Source organism: Oryx dammah, unplaced genomic scaffold (genome assembly GCF_014754425.2).
Source record: "Oryx dammah isolate SB20612 unplaced genomic scaffold, SCBI_Odam_1.1 HiC_scaffold_27, whole genome shotgun sequence".
Taxonomy (NCBI): Eukaryota; Metazoa; Chordata; class Mammalia; order Artiodactyla; family Bovidae; genus Oryx; species Oryx dammah.
Genome location: NW_024070211.1, coordinates 9,235,130 through 9,257,420, shown reverse-complemented (window position 1 = coordinate 9,257,420; position 22,291 = coordinate 9,235,130). Strand labels below are relative to the sequence as shown.

General features: G+C 52.7%; 1 protein-coding gene across 1 annotated transcript; it reads left to right on the top strand.

The window, feature by feature from the left end:
• Nucleotides 1-842: 842 nt before the first annotated feature.
• CRYBG2 (crystallin beta-gamma domain containing 2) lies at nucleotides 843-21,041 on the top strand. The gene is made up of 19 exons (XM_040229564.1): nucleotides 843-4,120; nucleotides 4,472-4,519; nucleotides 4,616-4,728; nucleotides 4,911-5,040; nucleotides 9,151-9,290; nucleotides 10,070-10,196; nucleotides 10,427-10,462; nucleotides 10,810-10,946; nucleotides 11,101-11,227; nucleotides 11,483-11,622; nucleotides 11,723-11,849; nucleotides 12,094-12,126; nucleotides 12,257-12,369; nucleotides 15,948-16,077; nucleotides 17,371-17,510; nucleotides 17,888-18,011; nucleotides 19,373-19,531; nucleotides 20,595-20,754; nucleotides 20,851-21,041. The coding sequence occupies exons 1-19, from the start codon at nucleotides 1,532-1,534 to the stop codon at nucleotides 20,937-20,939; spliced, it is 4,662 nt and encodes a 1,553-aa protein (XP_040085498.1). The 5' UTR covers nucleotides 843-1,531; the 3' UTR covers nucleotides 20,940-21,041.
• The last annotated feature ends 1,250 nt before the right edge of the window (nucleotides 21,042-22,291 follow it).

The following is a 22,291-nucleotide window of genomic DNA, read 5'->3' as shown; positions in this document are numbered from 1 at the left end:
TATGTATCTGTTAATCTCATACCCCTAATTTATGCCTCCCCCTCCCCTTTGGTAACCATAAGCTTGTTTTCAGTGTCTGTGAGACTGTTTCTGTTTTGCCCATAGATTTTTTTTGGCTGTGTTGTGTGGCTTGCGGGATCTTAGTTCTGACCAGGGATTGAACCTGCACCCTCCGCAGTGCAAGCGCAAGTCCTAACTGCTGGGACCACTAGGGAATTCCCATGCATAAATTCATTTGTATCATTTTTTAGTTTCTACATGCAAGTGATATCATATTATGTTTGTCTTTCTCTGTCTGATTTACTTCACTAAGTATGCTGCTGCTGCTGCTAAGTCGCTTCAGTCGTGTCCGACTCTGTGCGACCCCACAGACGGCAGCCCACCAGGCTCCCCCGTCCCTGGGATTCTCCAGGCAAGAACACTGGTGGTGGTTGCCATTTCCTTCTCCAATGCATGAAAGTGAAAAGGGAAAGTGAAGTTGCTCAGTCGTGTCCGACTCCTAGCGACCCCATGGCACTCCCTAAGTCCATCCCTATTTTTGCAAATGGCAATATCTCATTCTTTTTTATGGCTGGATAATAGCCCACTGTGTTTATACACCACATCTTCTTAAACCATCATCTATTGATAGACACTTTAGTTGCTTCCATGTCTCGACTATTGTAAAGAGTGCTGCTGTGAACATTTAAGTGTATGTATCTTTTTGAATTAGAGTTTGCATCGTTTCTGGATATCTATCCAAGAGTGGGATTGCTGGATGATATGGTACCTCACTTTTTAGTTTTTTAAGAAAACTCCATACTGTTTGTCATAGTGAATAATTTATTCTTCATGGGGAAACGTAGGAGCCAGCATTTTCGCTTATAAAGTGAGTTTTTATTCTTTCTCTCATACTGGATTCCGACAATAACCCTGTGAAGCACATACTCTTGTTATTCCAGTTTTCTGGCCAGGGGCCCTGAAACTTGCCGGGGAAAAGTGGCTGCCCAAGGTCATCTTGCTGATGAGTGACAGGGATGGGGGAACCCAGCTTTGCTTGAGGCCAAAGCTGTCTTTCCTCACCTTCCTTCATCACGATTGGAAACAGGGTCAGAACATTGCTTGTCTAGTTTTCAGCTTTCCGGTTTTCTAATTTTTAGCTCCTAGAGGACTAGCCCCAGGGCTCCTTGGGCAGCGTCACAGCCCTGTCCACAGACCAGTGAGTCGGATCCACATGCCTCTTTTCTTCCTCTCTCTCCTTCTAGGCTTAGGCCTCAGCTTCACCCCTTGAAGGACCATGGCATAGGAGAATGCCTGAAAGTAGGGAGAGGGGTGGGAGTTCTGAGGGTATCGTGCCCATTTTACTGATGAAGAAACAAAGGCCCCGAAACGCAAATGACTGGTCTGAGGTTACTCAGCCTGACCTCTGCAGAGACAGCTATTCTACACTGCAGGAGCCACCCTGACCACTCCCCCTGACCCCATCTTTTTTCTTCCCGGCACCCTCTGCAGCGAGCCAAGGACACCTCAGGACGCCTTGCCGGGGCCCAACATGGAGGAGGCCAGTGGGCCCCTGGCTGAGGCCAAGACCCAAGTGGTGAGCACCACATTGACATGGCGGCAGCGGCCCCCTGCCCAGGACGAGGTCAAACACCGTTTCCACAAGGTGTCCCTGGTGTCAGGGGCCCGGTTGGAAGCCCCCTCCAAGGAGACGTTTGAGTCCAGCCATCGTCGAGAGGAAGTCAATGGCTTTGCTGTCCAGGAGGAAGAGACCGTGAACCACCAGGGCCCCCGGGACGGGGCTGGCTCCAAGAGCTTCCAGAGCCACGGGCCCGTCTTTTCCAAGAAGTACACACTACCCCTCAAGGAGAAAAGGCCAGCGGGAAGACTGAAGGAGGCTGCGGAGCAGGGTGACGGCAGCCCCCAGCCCCCCAGGACCGAGCTGCCAAGCGCGGGAGCCACGGCCAGGACTGAGTTTTCGGTGCCAGCGCACGGGCCCCGGGAGCCAAGCCCCCACCCGGGTGTGAGTCTCGCCAGCGGCAGCTCCAGGAGCCTGGAGGAGCGGCGGGTGACGCGCACTGTGCGGACCACTGTGATGGTGGGAGGCCACGTGGACCGCCGGGTGAACAGCACCGTGATCAACTCCGTGGGGCCCACACTCTTGGGTGAGGCCCTGCCAAGGGGCCGCAGTGTTGCCCGCGCGGTGCGGGCAGTGGTGGTGAACCCCCAGACCGAGGGCTCCCCCAGTCGCAGTCAAGCCCTGGAGCTGCTAAGTAGCCTTGTACCAGCTGAGCGGACCGCCCCCACCAGCCGGCTTCCCAAGCCCCTGGCTGCTGTGCCAAGGAGTCCAGGTCTGGGCAGCACAGAAGGGTCAGCCCTTAGGCAGCTGCCTGAGACAAGGACGGCAGAGCCGAAGGACAGATCTGCCCCGGGCCCCGCGGGCTTCCTGGAGGAGGCTCACCCCACTCCGAGCCAGGAGGTCCCTGCAGCCCACCCAGACCAGGAACAGAACAGAGCCCTGGGTGCTGGGGTCCATGAGGTCCCAAGGGTGCAGAGACCCGCCAGCCCCACCCAGTCCCCTCTCCAGACCTCTCAGGGCCACACCCCAGTACCCTCCTCTCCCAGACTCCAGACCCGAACCCTCTCCCTGAGCCGAGTTCACCCCCCAGAGCAACCTGAAGCACCTACTCAGGCTCGGGCCCAGCTCACTCTCAATCCCCGGGGACCCCAGGCCCTGCCCTCCATCAAAAGAGAAGGGCTTTCAGATTCCCCTGCGGCCACCATCCTGCCCATGGTGAAGACTGAGGTTGTTATAGTCCCTGGACAATCTCTTGCTCCATCCTCTATGAGATGGAAGGCCATCACCAGCCCGGGAGGTCTTTCTGCTCCATCCTCCCCAAAGAATAAGGTTGTTCAGGACTCTGAAAAAGTCCCTGTTGTTTCCCTTATCCAGAAAGAGAGAGTACAGGGCCCTGGGGTTCCTGCTGACTCATCTCCCAACCAGAGAGAGGTAGTGCAGCGTCCGAGTACTCCTGCTGCCTCAGCCCCCAAACCAACCAAGGTTGCCCAGGGCCCAGAAGTCAGCCCGATCAGCCAGAAAGAGGTCGTCTGGAGTACAGCAGGCAGCCTTGTCCCTCCCCTCCCTGAGGAAGAGGCTGCTCAAGGCCTGACAATTCCTGCCGTCCCATCCCCCAAACAGGAAAAGGTTGTCCAGGGGCCTGAAGAAAGCATCGTCTCATCTCCCACCCAAAAAGAAGTTGTCCAAGACCCTGGTGCTTCTAATGTTCCATCTTCCACCCAGAAAGTAGCTGTCCAGGCCCCAGCCACTCTCATCGCTCCCTCCTCCTCAGTGGGCAGGATATGCTCTGGTCCAGGAGGTCCCCCAGCCCCGGTGATGATGGGAGCAGAGACCAGCCGGGAGTCCCAACTTGTCCCTGAAGCCACCAAGGGCAAGACGTTCCCGGAGCCATCGAGGGAGGAGGAGGAGGTGGCCCTGACCGCTGACCTGGAGATTTTCCTGGATACCCTGCGGAGCATGGAGCCTCCTGAGATCCTGCGCACTCACCGGCTACCTCGAGCCCCCCGCTCCTCCTACCTGGCCATGTACGCCACCCTGCCTGCCATCGAGGAGGACCAGCCTGGGCCATGTGTGCTGGGACCCAGCACCCAGGAGGTGCCCACCCTGGAAGTAAAGAAGGGAGAGAAAGCACAGGAGGAGGAGGAGGAAGAGCCAGAGAACCCCTACCTGAGTGACGATGAAAAGCTCCAGCGCAGGCAGGAGAGAGCCAGGCCGGGCCCCCCCAGGGACCCCTCCCCTGCCCGGCCTGCCCAGGTCTCTTGCTCTCCTCTGGAGATGATGAAGAAGCATGTAGCGGGTGCCAAGGGCCCCCACCCAGAACCGGGGCCAGAGTGGCAGGCAGGCAGCCGGCCCACTTCCCGTCTTGGAGGCAGCCTCCTCTTTGGGGGTCTGGTGCCTGCCCTGAAGGAGGCCCCCACCTTGGAGCCACTGGGCACAAAACTATCCGCTCTGCAGCCCCACGGGGCCCCGGGGCTCAAGAAGGGTCCAGGACAGCTGCCCCTGCTCGACAGTGAAAGGCCGCCTCCACAAAAGCCGGCACGTGCCCGGCCCCCGGAGGGGTGGGTGAGTGAGGCCTTAGGCGGGCAACGGAGGAGGGCCTGGCCTCATCTAAGCCAGGGTTTGGATCCTGTGAGGACCGGGATCCTGGGAGGCAGTCTCCCGATCTGAACAGCAGGCTGTTTGCACTGCGGATTCCGAAGGGCTTGATAAAATCTCAGAAGCTGGGGAAGGGGGCAGGTCCGGGGACAGAGTGATGAAGCCCCCGGGGGCTGGGAGCAAGTGTGGCATTCTCGGTGGGCCAGCTCTTTGTGGGCTGGAGGCCTGCAGGGAGGATATGGGATTCCTGGAGTGGCAGGTTAAGAGAGGCAATAAAGAGGCAACCCCATAAAGACGTATCACGGCTCTCCATTCCAGAACCCAGCACTGAAGACCCAGGGCAAGCTGAACACGAGGCCTGGAAAGGTAGGGAGCGCTGGGGTTGGGGGGCAAATGGGTGGGAGAACAGGAGGTGGGGGTTCCGGGGACGGGCCCTAAGGACCCCTCTGGGCCTTCTTGCAGATTATCCTCTTCTCAGAGCCTGGCTGCCAAGGCAGCCGCAAGGAAGTCTGGGAAGATGCTGATGATGCTTCCGGCTGGGCCCGTGTGGCCTCCGTAAGGGTGGTTCGAGGCTGGTGAGTGCGGAGCTCCCGGCAGACTCTGGCATGTGAACCTCGGGGATGTGAGGACAGTGAGAAGTGCCCGCTGAGGGCAGAAGCCCCCCATAGCTACCCAGAGACCCTGCCTTGCGGGGACATCCTCCCCACCCACCCCCCACCCCACTCCATTCAGTGACCCTGGGTCTCTGTGCCCACAGCTGGGTGCTGCACGAACAGCCAGCATTCCAGGGCCGGAAGCTGGTCCTGCCTCAAGGGGATACGGAACTTGGAGCCCCAGGATCAGCATGGAGTACCCAAGGCATTGGCTCCCTGAGGAGGGTCGTCCGGGTGAGTGGCTGGGCCTGGGGGACCAGATGTCGCCTCATCTACCCTAAGTCCCAGGCCTTGAGGGGGAAGACAGGGACACCTAGAGCTGGGATTTCTGGGAGAGATCACAGGCTTGGAGCCTGAAGAGGGTTTATACCTGTATAGAGTCCTGACTGTGGAGCCAGTTGGAGAAGAAAGGGATTCTGGGGGTGCTCAGCCTGGCTTGGGGAGGCCGAGGCCAAGCTGCACTAGCCCCAGCTGGAGCCTGGGGAAGGATGGAGTTAGAGCAACAGAAATGGGTGGGGCTGGCTGTGGGCACTCACCGCCCATCCAGGGCCCAGGTGTTCAGGCCCGCAGCCAGAGCTGAGGTGCCATGTATAGACCCACGCGCACACAGATGCTTCCCTGGTGGCTCAGTGCTAAGGAATCTGCCTGCCAATGCAGGAGACAGGGGTTTGGTCCCTGGGTCAGGAAGATCCCTTAGAGAAGGAAGTGGCAACCCACTCCAGTGTTCTTGCCTGGGAAATCCCATGGACAGAGGAACCTGGCCAGCTATAGTCCATGGGGTTGCAAAGAGTTGGACACGACCGAAGGGACTGAACAACAACAGCGTGGTCAGAAAGGGCACAGTCACTGTTACAGTTTCATATCTCTAAGGTGGGGAAATACCACTGTCAGAACACAAATTTACAAACCACTAAAATTAAGCGGACAAAACCATCTTGGACACCAGAGAGACCCAGAAGAGAAAGCGGAAATCTAAAATCAGGGCCTAAGAGACGTTTTGGGATTTTTTTTTTCTCTTCTTCTTTTTTAATGGAAGGACAAAATAACCCTTGAGTCCAGAGCTGTTGTAATCCTCCTGGTAAGAGAGGAAGAGAATCTTATGTTAACTAGGGCAGTGGCCCAGCCATGCAAAAGAGGGGACAAGAATTTTCAAACCCTCTCCAGAAACACACAAATGTTTGTAGACAATTTATTGTGAGCTTCTCACAATAAATTCATCTTCATGTGGGAGGTAATGAGGTGCAAAAGAGAACCAAAGGCTTTGAAGTCCGGTGGACTTGGGTTCCTTTGATTCAGTGAGCATTGATTAGGTGCCTAGTGTGTTCCAGGCACTGGGACATGCTTTGCAACAGTGAACAAAAACTGCACAGCTCTGTTCTTGGCCCTGCCACTTACAGGCCAGGTGCTCTCAGGCAGCCCACTTAACCTCACTGAGTCTGACTTTCCTAGTCTGGGAATGCCATAACACTTCCTGCTGGAAGACCAAATGAGAAGAGATAGGACAGGACCGTAGCATATGTTTTACACTCAGTAGATGTTTCATAAACATTTTAAAAAATACTTATTTATTTACTTACTCAGCTATGCTGGGTCTTAGTTGCAGCATCTGGGGTCTAGTTCTCTGACCAGGGATCAAACCCGGGCCCCCTGTATTGGGAGCTCAGCATCTTAGCCACTGGATGACTGGAGAAGTCCCTGTTTCATAAACATTTGATGAAGAAGCGAGTGAATGAAAATGATCCTGATGAAGAAACACCCGAAATGCAGAAAGGATCTGTAGCTTCCTGAGATGCAGTGCAGGTGGAGGCCAGTTTCAGTTCAGTTCAGTTCAGTCACTCAGTCGTGTCTGACTCTCTGACCCCATGGACTGCAGCAGGCCAGGCCTCCCTGTCCATCACCAACTTGCAGAGTTTACTCAAACTCATGTCCATTGAGTCAGTGATGCCATCCAACCATCTCATCCTCTGTCATCCCCTTCTCTCACCTTCAATCTTTCCCAGCATCACGGTCTTTTCCAAAGAGTCAGTTCTTTGCATCAGGTGGCCAAAGTAGTGGAGTTTCAGCTTCAGCATCAGTCCTTCCAGTTTAGGAAGGGGTAGAAATTGGTAATGGCACCCCACTCCAGTACTCTTGCCTGGAAAATCCCATGGACGGAGGAGCCTGGTGGGCTGCAGTCCATGGGGTCGCTAAGAGTCGGACATGACTCAGCGACTTCACTTTCACTTTTCACTTTCATGGATTGGAGAAGGACATGGCAACCCACTCCAGTGTTCTTGCCTGGAGAATCCCAGGGACAGGGGAGCCTGGTAGCCTGCCGTCTATGGGGTCGCACAGAGTCGGACACGACTGAAGCGACTTAGCAGCAGCAGCAGCAGCAGCAGAAATTGGTATAGAGGTGGAATTGTATACAAAGAAGGATCAAATTCAGATCTCCAGAAATGGCTGTCCATCCTGCCCATCCCTCCACCAGGCTGGAAATGAGATTCCCAGAGGCAGGGCAAAGGGCATGGTACTTGGCAGGCTCCTGCTGAGAACTTTGGTCTTAGGTCCCAAAGGGCCAGCGAGGGACCAGCGAGGGCTTTGGACTCAGGCTTATCTGGCTGACATTGTAGAGAACACCCCAGTTGTTTCTGGCTTCTAGGGAGAAGCCCTGGCAGCCCCAGCTGAACAGACTTGGGGAAGCAGGTGTGGACGGGGGTAGTCTCTGAAGGGTAATGGGTGGTTTTGTTTTTATCTTTTGACTATGCCACACGGCATATGGGATCTTAGTTTCCTGACCAGGGATTGAACCCATGCTACCCTGAATTGACAACAGAGTCTTAACCACTTGCTGTTGTTCAGTCGCTAAGTCATGTCCGACTCTCTGTGACCCCATGGACTGCAGCATGCCAGGCTTCCCTGTCTTTCACTATCTCTCACAGTTTGCTCAAATTCATGTCCATCGAGTCGGTGATGTCATCCAACAATCTCCTCTGTCGTCCCTTCTCCTGCCTTCAACCTTTCCCAGCATCAGGGTCTTTTCCAATGAGTTGGCTCTTCACATCAGGTGGCCAAAGTATTGGAGCTTCAGCTTCAGCATTAGTCCTTCCAATGAATATTCAGGGTTTATTTCCTTTAGGAATGAGTGGTTGGATCTCCTTGCTGTCCAAGGGACTCTCAAGAGTCTTCTCTCCAGCACCACAATTCAAAAGCACCAATTCTTTGGCCCTCAGTCTTCTTTATTGTCCAGTTCTCACATCCATACATGACTCTGGAAAAACCATAGCTTTGACTCTATGGAGTTTTGTCAGCAAAGTGATATCTCTGCTTTTTAATACGCTGTCTAGGTTTGTCATAGCTTTCCTTCCAAGGAGCAAACATCTTTCCATTTCATGGCTACAGTCACCATTCGCAGTGATTTGGGAGCCCAAGAAAATAAAGTCTGCCACTACTTCCACTTTTTCCCCATCTATTTGCCATGAACTGATGGGACCGGATGCCATGATCTTAGTTTTCTGAATGTTGAGTTTTAAGCCAGTTTTTTCACTCTCCTCTTTCACCCTCATCAAGAGGCTCTTTAGTTCCTCTTCACTTTCTGCCATTAGCGTGGTATCATCTGCACAGATGAGGTTATTGATATTTCTCCCAGCAATCTTGATTCCAGTTTGTGATTCATCCAGCCTGGCATTTTGCATGATGTACTCTGCATTTAAGTTAAACAAACAGGATGACAATACACAGCCTTGTCATACTCCTTTCCCAATTTTGGATCAGTTGTTCCCTGTCTGGTTCTAACTGTTGCTTCTTGACCTGCATACAGATTTCTCAGAAGGCAGGTCAGGTGGTCTGGTCCCATCTCTTCAAGAATTTTCCAAAGTTTGTTGTGATCCAAACAGTCAAAGGCTTTAGCATAGTCAAAGAAGCAGAAGTAGATGCTTTCCTGCAATTTCCTTGCTTTCTCTATGACCAACGAATGTTGGCAGTTTGATCTATTGTTCCTCTGCGTTTTCTAAATACAGCTTGTACATCTGGAAGTTCTTGGTTCACATATTGCTGAAGCCTAGCTTGAAGGATTTTGAGCATAATCTTGCTAGCATGTGAAAGTGAGTATAATTGTACAGTAATTTGAACATTCTTTGGCATTATCCTTCTTTGGGATTAGAATGAAAACTAACCTTTTTCAATCCTGTGGCCACTTCTGAGTTTTCCAAATTTGCTGGCATAACTTGACTTCACACTCCAGGATGTCTAGCTCTAGCTGAGTGACCACACCATCGTGGTCATTGGGGCCATTACGACTCCCTCTTCCAGGGAGGTCCAAGGTGCTGTTTTACACTTCATTTTCCCACCCTTCTCCTTCTGCAGGACTACATTACCCCAGAGATCAGTCTGTACTCTGAGGAGGGCCTCAAAGGGGAGCGAGTGAAGCTGACTGAGGCCTTGGAGGACCCCCAGGGCCTGGAGAGGCCCCTGCAAGTGGCATCTGCCACTGTTTCCACAGGACTGTGAGTCTGGGCTTTCTGGAAGCCCTTCATTTAACACTCACTCTGCTGGGTGCTGGGGACACAGAGGTGACAGGACATGGTTCCTGCCCACAAGAAGTGCTCAGCCTACTGGTGGGGCCAGGCAAGCAAGCAGACAGTAGCAATCCGGAGTTCCAGGATGGAGGAGCACAGGGCTGCAGGAGCAAAGAACAGCACCAAACGAGCCCAGGTCAGAGAAGCCTTCCTGGAGCAGGAGACTCCTCAGCTGGGATGAATGGGCTCCATGAAGGCAGGGACTTCATATGTTTTGTTCACTACTGTGTCCCTGATGCCTGAAGCAGGAACTGGCATGGGGTAGATGGCCCTGAATATCTGTTAATTGAATGAATGGGGGAAAAAAGAGTATACTAGCACCTACAAAGGCCCAGAGGTGAGAGATCTAAGCTTTGAAAGTTCAGTCTGGCCAGAGAAAGCAGCACAACTGGGGAGATGGGAGGCCCAGGAGGAAAGCCTCTTTGTGCAGCTGGGCTGTATTATGAGGCTAATGGAGAATTTTAAGCAGGTATGGGTGCTAGAAAGAACTCTTAGCCTCTGTGTGCAATTAGAGAGGGTCAGGTCAGAAGAGAGATCAATGGACTGGCTGCTGCAGGAGATGGTAGGGGCCTGAAATGTTCTCCAGAGTTCCCTTGATCAGGGCTTCCCCCCCCCCAACTCAATTCTTCCCTCTGCACCTTCCACCCCATCCACTAATCTGTATTCCTGGGAGTCTAGGGTGCAGCTACTTCTCTGCCTTCCTCCAGGTGGCTTCTATATCCCAAACCCTTCTTTGAAGATACTCCCTGCATTCTGGAGCCTGGAGAGTACCCCACCTCAGAGGCCTGGGGAGCATCAGACCCCAGCGTGGGCTCCCTGAAGCCCATGAGATTGGTAAGGAGTAGGTGGGCCCAGTAGCCTTGCCCTGCAGTCTGGAAGAAGAGGCAGGGCCTGGGAACTCCTACTGGGAATAGGATTCGAGGAGAGGGAGGATTTGATCCTAAGGGAAGGGGGTAGGACATGGGATTGGCCATTTTTAAGGGTCTCAGGAACAAGTTAACTCAAGGTCACCAGCCCCAGTCTATCCCCACCTCTGGGCTGGGGTCTCTCTGTCTTCTCTGCAGGGCTGCCCAAGTGTGGAGAGGCCAGGGGAGCCCAAGGTAAGAGCCTGGGCTTCAGGGTCAAAGAGGGCCTTTGGGTAGGGGGTGTGTATGTGTGTGTATGCACCATGGCCTGGGCTAGAAGATGGAGAGGAGGGCGCTGGGGCCAGAGGCTGGGTCTGGGGGCAGGTGGTGGTGGTGATGGTGGAACCCGACTGATTCATTGGGAACCTGCTTTTGATGTGGAAGGACCAAGGCACAGGTCAGAGAAGCGAAAGGAGTCAGGGGAGGGCATGGGGCTCAAGCGAGGGACTGGGAGGGCTTAGCTCTGGGCTGATGCTGGTGAGAGTCATCCGGGGATGGCTGGGTGGGTCTGGTCCAACCCCACACTGCCCCTTCCCCCACAGGCTGTGGTGTATGAGGCCCCAGGGTTTCAGGGCCGGAGCTGGGAAGTGAACAGAGACATCTACCACCTGCAGCAGCCAGAGGATAGCCAGAGCCCCAGCTTGGCCTCTGTGGGGTCCCTGCGAGTTCTCGGGGGCTGGTGAGGACTCAGGACCCTTCCTTCTACCTCATCCTCCCCACTGGCCTCTACCCTCCAGGGTGGGGAGTGACCTGGGCTGCCTGGGGGTGGGGGCAGCTATTTCACAATCCCGTGGGCTTCCTGTGACTCCCTTTGTCTGTCTCCCCCTGCTCAGCTGGGTGGGCTACGAGAAGGAGGGTTTCCGGGGTCACCAGTATCTGCTGGAAGAGGGAGAATACGCTGATTGGTCACGTTGGGGAGGCTATAACGAGGTGTTGACCTCCCTGCGGGTCATCCGAACGGTAAGCAAGAGCAATTGGGACATTCAGCTGGTACCCTCTGTTGAGAGAATTTGTGCCTCCTCTCCTTGTTCTCCAGAGTAGTGGAAGTCTTCCTGGAGTCTAGCCTCTCTCCCTCCTGCTGCCCTTCCCCAGCCCACCCTGATCACCTCACCCCAAAGTGCTTTAGTGGGATGCGTCCTAGGGGTCTGGGCACTCCCAGGGGTTTCCTTCTGTCCGTCCGTGAGCCGGGAGCAATCGACTGTCCCTCGGGCCTAGGACTTCGGGGATCCGGCCGTGGTGCTGTTTGAGGCCATGGACTTCGAGGGGCCGGGCGTGGAGGTGAGCGAGGCATTGCCAGACGTGGAGCTGGCGGGACACGGCCCCAGAACGCAGGCCATCCACGTGCTCAGCGGCGTGTGAGTGACTAGGGGAATCCGGGGAGCTCGGCAGGCCGGGGGCGGCTCCAGCAGAGGCGTCGGCTCCGCCCCGCTGACCCGCACCCCGCCCTTCCTGCAGGTGGGTGGCGTATCAGGAGGTGGGTTTCTCCGGGGAGCAGTACGTGCTGGAGAAGGGCGTGTACCGCAACTGCGACGACTGGGGCTCGGGCAACAGCGCCCTCGCCTCGCTGCAGCCGGTCCTTCAGGTGCGTGGCGGCCGCAGCAGCCGGGCCTCTTGGTGGGGAGGGGTCTGGGGTCTGGGCTGTGCCCGCTTCAGTGGAGGCGGGACTAGGAGGAGCAGGCCTGGAGCTCCTGGGGGCGGGGTCTCCTGAAAGGGGGCGGAGTCGACACAGACCCCAGACTACGCGCGAACTGCGAAAAGGATCAGGAATATTGAGGCTAGGGGCTAGCACTCTCGTGGAATCTCAAAACTTTGGTCCCTTCCTTCAGGTCGGGGAGCACAATCTGCACTTTATCTCAAAGGTAAGGAGGTGGCTGGGGCCTCTGTCTCCTCACCCTCATTTGAAATCTCTCCCTCTTTTCCCCATTCTCTCCCTCCCCCTCAACTCCATCACCCTCCTTCACTCTCATCTCTTCCCGTCTCCGCTGCCAGATCCAGCTTTTCTCCGGCCCCGACTTCCTGGGTGACCACGTCTCTTTTGAAGATGACCAGAGCTCTCTGCCCACCTCCTTCCAGCCCCAGTCTTGCCGAGTCCACGGCGGCAGGTGAGGACTTGGGAAAGGGGAGACGAGCGCCTGCCCTGAAGCGCTTAGCTCAGCTTGGAAATCGAGGCTGTAGTTAGAAGGTCTTTGTTTCAAATGACTTCCTTCCTTTGGCTTCCTTGGGATAAGCTCTTCTGCCCCGAGAATCATTCAGTCTTAAAAGAAACAAAGCAAAATAAAGTTTTAATAGCGAGTGTAAACATTGTAGACAGTATAAAGAACTTCAGTTTTGTTTCATTCACCCCTCTGCCTTTTTTTTTTTTTTTTTGGTAGAATATTTTAAATCCCCAACCCAACATAAAATTTCACAGGTAAATAATTCAGTATATATCTCTAACAAGAAAGGACACACGGCCTCAAGTTATTATCACATATAATAAAATGAGGAGTAATTTTTTATTACCTAATACCCAGTCCATGTTCAAATTCCTCCCGTTATCTCAAAAAATGCCTTTGTGAAATTCGTTTGTTTTTCTTAGAATCCAGACAGGGTCCACACATCACATTTGGTCCATTTGATCTCTAATGTATAGCAGTCCCCTCCCCTTCTTTTTGTCTGATACCATTTGTTCGTTTAAAGAAACCCAATAATTTGCCCTGTAAGTTTCCCATCTTCTGTGTTTTAGATGATTGCTTCCTTTTAAGCTTGTTCCTCTGTGCGCCATATTTCCTATAAAAAGGTAGTTTACATCCAGAGGCTTGATGAGATTCAGGGTGTTGTGTTTCTTTGTCAAGAATATTATATCCGTGGTACATGTACTTCCCACTGCATCCCATCAGGTTGCACGTGTCTAGTCCTCCCTTTTTAAATGATATTAAGATCCCTACATTATAAGATTCCCCGGTGACCTTTATTTAATGATATCTAGTATCCATCGCTAGGAGTTGGATACGACTGAGCGACTTCACTTTCACTTTTCACTTTCATGCATTGAAGAAGGAAATGGCAACCCACTCTAGTGTTTTTGCCTGGAGAATCCCAGGGATGGGGGAGCCTGGTGGGCTGCCTGTCACAGAGTCGGACACGACTGAAGCGACTTAGCAGCAGCAGCTTGGACACGACTGAAGCGACTTAGCAGCAGCAGCAGCAGCAGTATTCATTGATGATAATTGCCTAGACTCATTATTTCTTTAGAGGTTACAAAATGATTTTCTAAGTTTTGTTATTCATTCTACATATATTAGCTGGAATACTTCTATAAAGAAGAACTTTCCCTTTTTAACTATTTATTTACCTGAAATACTTTCTGCAAAAAAGGCAGTTTGATCCTTTCCCAAGAGTCAGTGTTTGCCCCTTTCTCTTTATCAATTTTCAGAATAATTTTTGAATCAGTGCCCTAGCAACCGCCAAAGCTGACCAAGGAAGATTTTTTTTAAAGTATTGTTATGGACTCATGGGTTTTTATGTATATGAAAGGCTCCGGTCCTCTGGAGTCACTATTCTTTTGTGTACTCAAATTACTTCACCTTTGGCAAATGGACGCCTCTCCAGATTGCTTCCTGGGTACTTTAAAAAATTTTGTATGTTTATTTTTTACTGCATCGGGTCTTTGTTGCGCCACCAGGGCTTCTCTCTAATTGTGGCAGGTGGGCTGCCCTAAATCATGAGGGATTTTAGTTCCCACACCAGGGCTTTAACCCGAGTCTTCCGCATTGAAAGGTAGATTCTTAATCATTGAACCATCAGGGAAGTCCCTTTCCTGGGTACTTTTGATATGATCCCAATAGTTTTTTTTTTTTTAATAACTTCCTGTTTTTTCTGGTACAATAAGATGTTCCTGGATCATTTTGTATATATTTTTTGCCTCTAACCTGGAGTCACTTCCCAAAGAATCCTGGTTGCTTTTAATGGATAATGCTCTTTGAAGACCAAAAATTGCATGCTACGTGTTTCAAAATTGTAGTACTGATTCTACTGCTGATAATACTGCTACTCACAGTAAAACACAGTGAATGCTGTTTGAGGTTTCTCTGTTGTTCTTTTTGTCCTCAATACATTCACCTACATCCCATTAGGTATGTTCATTTCAAAATATTGTGTTGTTTACTTTTTTCTGTGCGGTTATGCCACCAACGTGATATATAATTAGGTTCATTTACATTGTTTATTTTAATTTTAGGAATACTTCTCATTTTTAATTAATCCTAGTTTTTATTTATTTATTTTTTTTAATATTTATTTATTTTTTTATTTGACTGCACCAGGTCTTAGTTGCAGCATGTGGGATCTAGTTCCCTGACCAGGGATTGAACTTGGGGCCCCTGAATTGGGAGCCTGGAGTCTTACCCACTGGACTACCAGGGAAGTCCCTTAATCCTAGTTTTTAGTTACTGAAAATATTTATTGTGTTCCTGTCTTAGTTTGAGCTAGCAACAAAGTACCCTAGGTGGTTTAACAACAGGAATTTGTTTTCTCACAGATCTGGAGGCTGGGAAGTCCAAGATCATGCTGTTGGTTGATCTGGTTCCCTTGTGAGGGTTCTCTTCTTGGCTGGCAGATGGCTGCCTTCTTGCTGTGTCCCCAGGGATCTCTTCCTCTGGTGGGATCTTAGTTTCCCAGTCAAAGGTTGAACCCAGGCCCTTGGCAGTGAAAGCTTGGAGTCCTAACCATTGGACTGCCAGGGAATTCCCCTCTTTCTCTTCTTACAAAGACACTAATCCCATGATAAGGGCTCCACCTTTATGATCTCATCTAAACCTAATTGCCTCCCAAAGGCCATTGGAGGTGAGGGCTTCAACCTATGAATTCCGGGGAGATACACATTCAGTCCATAAGAGTTCCAAAGTTAAGACTTAAAAAACAAGTTACAGCTTTGCTCATGCTACTTTTTCCTCTCCCACCCTCATTTTTAAAAATGTTTGTTCACTCATTCGTTGTTTTTTTTTTAAGATATGAGCAAATATACACCATATATAAATTTGCATATACCTGTAGAAACCAAATATATTTTGTTTTCTTCCTTCTCCATTTTCTTTCATGGTAGGAAGCATATTGTAACCTGATAAATATACCAAAGACTACTGAATTGTATACTTTAAAAAAGTGAATTTTATCTCAATTTTTTAAACAGGAAGCATACTATCAACACTGCTATACACCTTGTTTTTTTAGACTGTTTGGAGATCATTTTATATCCCTTCGAAAGCTCTTCCTCATTCTTGTTGACTGCTGTGTTATACTCCAGATTCGTGCTTCCAATCCTCAATTGATGGACATTTGGCTGCTGCCACTCTGCCACTGCAAACAATGTGTAATCACTAGCCTTGTGTATGTGTTGTTTCGTGAAGGGTGTCCTTGGAACAGATTCTGAGAAATAGGCTTGCTGAGTAATTGTGCATGGAGTTTGGCGTGACTGCCAGAGTTCTCCCGAAGGGCAGTGTGATTCCATTCAGTTCTGTCTTAAGTCTGACTTCAGTTTGTGCTGCTGCAGTGCCTGGTCATCCTTGGCCTCCCCTGGCCTGGGGGATCCCCATCAAGATTGCATTCAGTCTGCTATGTCTCAGGGGGGCCATGCAGGCCAAGGACAGGGTGGGCTCAAATATCTACTCATGTCCCCCTCTTCTTCCCCTTCCTTCCCCAGCTGGATCCTGTTTGATGAGAAGAACTTTGAGGGTGAGCAGTACATTCTGTCTGAGGGCGAGTTCCCTACTCTCACAGCCATGGGCTGCCTGGCCTCCACAGTCCTGGGCTCTCTCCGGAAGGTGCCCCTGGTGAGTGCCCCTGTCCAGTTCCAGGCACTCCTGAGGCAGAGGTGAGCCTGCCTCTTCCTACTGCTGAGTGAGCTGTCGGGCTTAAATCCAGCCTTCCTCAGAACGACCACAGGTCCTCTTGACCCCAGCACTTCAAAGCCAGGTTAGCCTACCAGGGATTTATTGAGTCCCTGCTGAGATAGATCCTGAGGACCCTGAAATAAATCAGACACAGCCCTGCCTTCAAGGAACCCAGAAAGATTACAGCGCAGAGTGATGTGTCCTGAAACCAGGGTGGGCCAGGGCCAGGAGGGGCTGGCGCTTGTGGGGTGGGCTGGGGGCAGGGGCAACCACTGAGGTGGTGGTTCTGTGCAGGGGGGAATGAAGCAGGAAGATGGCTCTGCTGCATGGGTGGAGATGAGTGGCCGGGGGAAGGCAGTGGGGCTGCTGCGACAGAGAACCAGGACAAATCATGATGTCCTGGACCAGGGACAAGCGGAGAGAAACGATACTGGCCTTGTTAAGGACCTGGGGTCTGTAGGACTTGGTGGCGGACAGGGGGCCAGGGGGAGCAGCTCAAGCAGAACGGCTGGCCCTGACTTTACCATGCTCCAGGCGGGGCTAAAACACTTCCAGTGCTCTTGGACGTCCCATCCTCACCGCAATCCTAGGAGCCATACAACTATTATCTTCTGCCTTTTTCCCATGTGAAAACTGAGGCACAGAGAGGTCATGCGGCTTGCTGCAGGTCACACAGCTGGTGATCGGCAGAGCCAGGTTCTCCCCAAGGCAGCCTGGCTCTGGAGTCCATGCTCTTTGCAACTCCACGCTGGACTCTGAAAACATACCCGGTTCTGGATCCTGGCTGTAAGGGCCTTGAGCAAGCGGTTTCCTCCTCCCAGCCTCAGTTTCTCTCTACGTGGGGATAATAATGGTGCCTACATCTAGGGCTGTTAAGTTCTGATGAGATCAAGAAAAGCTCTTAGCACAGAATCTGGCGAATCAGTCAGCCCTGAATACTCGTGAACTGATGTTATAATGACCAGGATTATTATTCTTACTCTTCTTAGAAGTGCCATTTACCAGGGAGGCGGTATTAAGGCAGGGGGTGCTGGTCCAGCCCAGGCTGCATCTGACGATGTGGGCACCCCCAGCTGGCAGTGTCCCGGAGTCAGGGGCCCTGTGGGGTGCAGCTCAGGAGGAAGAGAGCCTGAAATACTGACCTCGGAGTCACGCGTCTGGAACTGGGGGGAGGCGGGTGCTGAGGACGGGGCTCTTGTGGCCTCACCCTTTCTCTGTGCCCTCGGCCCGCAGCACTTTTCCGAGCCGTCCATTTTCCTGTATGGACTGGAGTGCTTCGAGGGGAAGGAGATTGAGCTCAGCGGGGAGGTGCGGAGCCTGCAGGCCGAGGGCTTCAACAGTCACGTGCTGTCTGTGCGGATCAAGGGAGGCGTGTGAGTGTGTCAAGGGGAGGTGGGGGGCTACTAGTGAGGGAGGGGGAGATCGGGGGTCTTTGGATCTTCCCCGACTTTCCTTCCACTCCATCCAAGCCAGGAGGGAGCGGGGAGGGAGTGCAGGCTGGGAAGACTCACTGGACCTCAGGGCTTGGGCCCCAGCCTGGAGGGGCCTCTCCAGCACCCTACTCTGCCTTACAAACCCCAGGGCTCCTTTCCCGCCTCCCTCTCCACCCGCTCCTGTGGCCCAAACCCCAGGCAGAGGAGTCCCAGCTTGAAGGAAGGGAGCTGGAGACCGTCCTGACGGCCGTGCCTCCTCTCCTTCCTGTCTGTCTGTCTGTCTTCTTCGCTGTGTCTCTGGCGCTCGCTGGGTCCAGCTGGGTGCTTTGCGAGCACAGTGACTTCCGGGGCCGCCAGTGGCTGGTGGGCAGCTGTGAGATCACCAACTGGCTGACATACAGCGGGACCCAGCGGGTGGGCTCCCTCTACCCCATCAAGCAGGTGGGTAGCATGGCGGGTTGAGCGCACCTGGGTCACCCCATCTGGCTGTGTGTCTGCCTGTCTGTGTGCATCCCACATTTCCCAAATTCAGTGTTTATGTACTTTGGTCATAATTTTTGTCCTACTATGATTCCTCTTGAACCGTTATCTCTTTAATATTTTCCTCTAAATCAACTCACTTTTTTCTTTTTTAACTTTATCCTTATCCTAAGGTATAATGTCCATAAGATCGTGGGTTTGATATGTGTGTGTGTGTGATTTTTCCTTAATAGACACTGATAAACACATTGCCATTACTTTTTAAACAAGAAGGCTTATTATCCACATAAGCCTGAAAATTATCTCATGTACCACCCATTAGCGAGCACGCCTCACTTTGCAACGCTGTGTCTGTACCTGTGTTTCTCTGTGTCTGTGAATTCACATCTGGACCTGTATCTCATTTATGTGCAATGAGGGCATGTGTGTGGAGGCCTGGCCACAGGGTGTGTGCGTGTGTATGTGTGTGTGTGCAATGCCGTTTGTGTACCCGTGTCCTCTGGCGGCGATCTGTGGCAGCCCTGTACGTCTGTGAGAGTGTGTTTGTGACTGCGTGTGGCTGTACTTGTGACATTGTTGAAAGCATGTGTCTTCGTGTGAGGATACCTGTACGGTCCCTCATAGAAGATCATTGCTAGAAGAAATGTTGGAGATTATCTCCAACCTTCACATTGTACAGAAATAAAGGCCCAGAGAAGTAGACAAGGCTTTGCTCTACCATCTTTGTGGGCAGTTTACCTCTGTGGCCCTCAGTTTTCCTCATCTATAAACTGGGGCTGATATGTCCGATCGACCTGTTGTGAGAGCTGAATAATGCTGTGCGGCCCTCAGAGCAGTGTGGGATGTCAGCAGACATTGGCTGTGACCGTGGTTATTACTGTCGCCACCACCCAAGACCCCTGGCTGATTTGTGGCCAAGCCAGTGTCTGCCCCGCCGTGGTTCCTCTCCAAACTTTTAGCAAACCGGAGTGCCTGCTGTGAAGTCAGCGGGGAGAGCAAAGAGTGAGTGTACCGGCTTTCATGTATCCATGTGTCTGTGTCTGCCGTCCTGTGCAGCCACGTGAATCTGGGCTGTATCTGCCAGTGTGTCTGTGTGCATCTCTACAGATGTACAGCTGTGTGGGTATGTGCTGTGAGTGTGCCCTCGGCATATGTGTGAGAAAGAAGGGGTGACTTAGAATCAGGGTCCAGGTCGGTTTGGGGCAGGAGGGAGAGCCTGGGAGATTGGCTTACTAGAGGGTCCAGAGTTGAGGGCACTGGGGGCCCAAGTGGGAGCGTCCCTGCCCAGACAGCCCTGACTCTCGACTTCCCCCACTCACCAGCGCCGGGCTTATTTCCGCCTCTGGAATGCGGCACTGGGGGGATTCCTGACCGTGCCAGACCGCGTGGAAGACATGAAGGCGGGCCGCGTGGTGGTCTCTGAGCCCCGAGCTGGAGGCAGCAACATCTGGTTCTATGAGGATGGGCTACTGAAGAACCAGGTACCGGTTTAGGGGCTGGGACAGCGACATCAGGGCCCTCAGACCCTCACAAGTCCCAGCCTGTGCTCAGTCGGAAACAGGAGCCAGTCTTGGGCCAGAGAGGCAGAGAGATACGGACACCGGGACCCTGGGGAGCTGGAGAAAGCAGGCTGTGTACCCTTGGGCAGTTCAGGCTCTTCCCTGGGCCTCTGCCTCATCTGCAAAACAAAGGGGCTGGACCAGAGGCTTCTAAGGGACCTCCCAGCTCTGATAACCTGTGACAGATCTGGGTCCTATTATTAATGATAGATTTGGGAATTCTCGGTGGTCCAGTGCTTAGGACTTGGGGCTTTTACTGCCAGGCACCCGGGCTTGAACCTGGTTGGGAAATCAGATCCCACAAGTCATGAGGCACGGCCAAACGGAAATGATAGATTCATTGCACAAATCTTTCCTGAACACCCGCCATGTGTTTGGCCCTCCTGAAGCTTGCTTCCTAGTGGGGAGAGAAAGAAACGGCTTCAATGAGTCCTAGGTGTTGAAAAGTGCATGGAAAAATACATGAAGAAAGGAAAATAGGGAATACCAGTGTCTCTGACAAGGGGAGCCCTTCCTGAGAAAGTGGCGGTGGAGGGGACACCCCGCAGATGTCTTCCCGGGAACATCATGATGTCTTCACGTGAACATCGCATGAAATCCCTAGAGGGTACTAGAGGGCAGGTCCTATTATACTTCCCATTTTATAGGTAAGGAAACCAGAGCACAGTTTAGTAACTGGCTGAAAGTCACATAGCCAGTAAGTATGTGGAAGTTTGCTGCTAAAGCCTGTGCTTCAAGAGTCAGTCATGGAAGCCTTCCTGGAGGAGTTCATATTTTCCCAGCTCTTTGATGGTTTCTCACATTGAACCAGAACCCTTTCAACAACCATCCCCCCAGGAAAACAGAGCTCAGAAAGATCAAGAAGTTTGCCCAGAGTCACAGTCCACGAGAGCCAGAAATTCAAAGCTGGGTGTATCAAAGGTGTCTTAGGTTTGGCAGAGTCCCTGGGGGAGGGCCGGTGCCTGACGACCTCCTGGGGCCTCAGGTGGCCCCCACCATGAGCCTGCAGGTGATAGGCCCCCCCAGCACAGGCTCCAAGGTGGTGCTGTGGGCTGAGAGCCGCCTGCCCCGCCAGACATGGAGCGTCAGTGAGTCGGGCCACGTCTGCAGCCAGATGTTTGAAGGTCGGATCCTAGACGTGAAGGGTAAGTTGGGCATGTGTGTGGGAGAAGGCCCCTGAGGGCAGTGGAGTCCCCAGCTCTTTCTGACCATCTCCCCGTCTCTTACCCCATCCCCTGCAGGCGGCCGGGGCTACGATCGGGACCACGCAGTGCTGTGGGAGCTGGCCAAGGACAGGGCATCCCAGATCTGGACTGTCCATGTGCTTTGAAACCTCCCTGCCACCCCCCAGCCCTGGAGGCTCTCCCTGGGATGACATGTTTTTATAGGTTTTTTTGTTGTAACATAAACTGTTTTATACTATGCTCCCAGGTATCCTTGACACTGCACCTTGATATTTGGGGTGGGGGGTGGGAGTGAGGTTTTATTCACCTGCCTTGCTTCTTCCCTCCTTCCCGTTCTGGCGTTCAGATGCAAGGCCTCCCTCTGCCACCAGAGGGAGCCCTGGGACCAGACTGACTGCAGAGTGTGATCTTGTCACCGCCTCCCTCAAATGATGTGTTCCCAGAGAGTGGGCTATGGGAGCACAAACATGAACCAAGCCTTGGTCCCTGTGCTCAGGCAACCCACAGTCCAGTGGAGGATTCCAACGGGTAGGGTGATACATTCAGTGACAGGCGAAGAAAGGAAGTGGAGGCATGCACAGGGGAGGACTTGAAACTATATTTAGAGGCACAAGGCATGGAACACTGCCCAGAGGAGGGAATCCTCACCTGCGATGTGGAGAATGAGAAGGAGTCAGCCAGGCTAGAGGATGGCAGAGGGGTGCAAACAAATTCAGGGGTGGAAGCCTGGAAGTCCAGTGTGATGGGGGCAGGGTGGGCCGGGCGACAGAGGCGAGTGGGAGCCACACCTCAAAGGGCCCCGCTCACCAGAGCGCCTCTCAATTTCTCCCAACCCTGGTCTCAGGCCCTAAAGGTTTGATCTCAGTCAGATAAGCCGGGACAGGGGGTCTTGGTCCCTAACCCGGCTCAGAGAGGGCAGGACATAGTCCTTCAATCTAGCAGACCCTTGGCCTCTTGGCTGAGGTCCTCCAGGAAGAGGCAGAGATGGGGACTTCTCCAGGGTCCCTTTCCCTCTCTGTTGATCCCAATTCCAAGAGGGGTACGAGTGGTTAGAGCAGCTGTGTGTGCTTCCTGCCTTCTAACCCATGGATAGGTGGGAAAGAGACAGACAGCGGCCTCTTCACCTTTCTCAGCCCCCTGTGGTTGGAGGCGTGACCACAGGAGGGTGGCTGTGAGGGAACCGGTAGAGGCTGGGCGGGCAGTTCTCTCTGAATCTGTTGTTCTGAAGAAACTCAGGTAATGGAGTGGGGGACTCGCCTCTGCAACTGTGGATGCCCAAGGTCTGGGTGGGTGGGTGTGGGTCCTCTGAGACCTGCCTTCCTGAACTCCCAGGCACCGGTGACCAAGTGCAACTAAAGAGAGGGTGACTACGGCAGGTTCTGGGCTGGGTCCTTTCAAGGGGATCCAAACGGGTAGGGCCCCAGCTTCCAGACTTTGGGGCAGGGAAGGTGGGGTGTGAGCTCCCTGGTGCCACCTCTCCTGCTGATGGGGACACAGG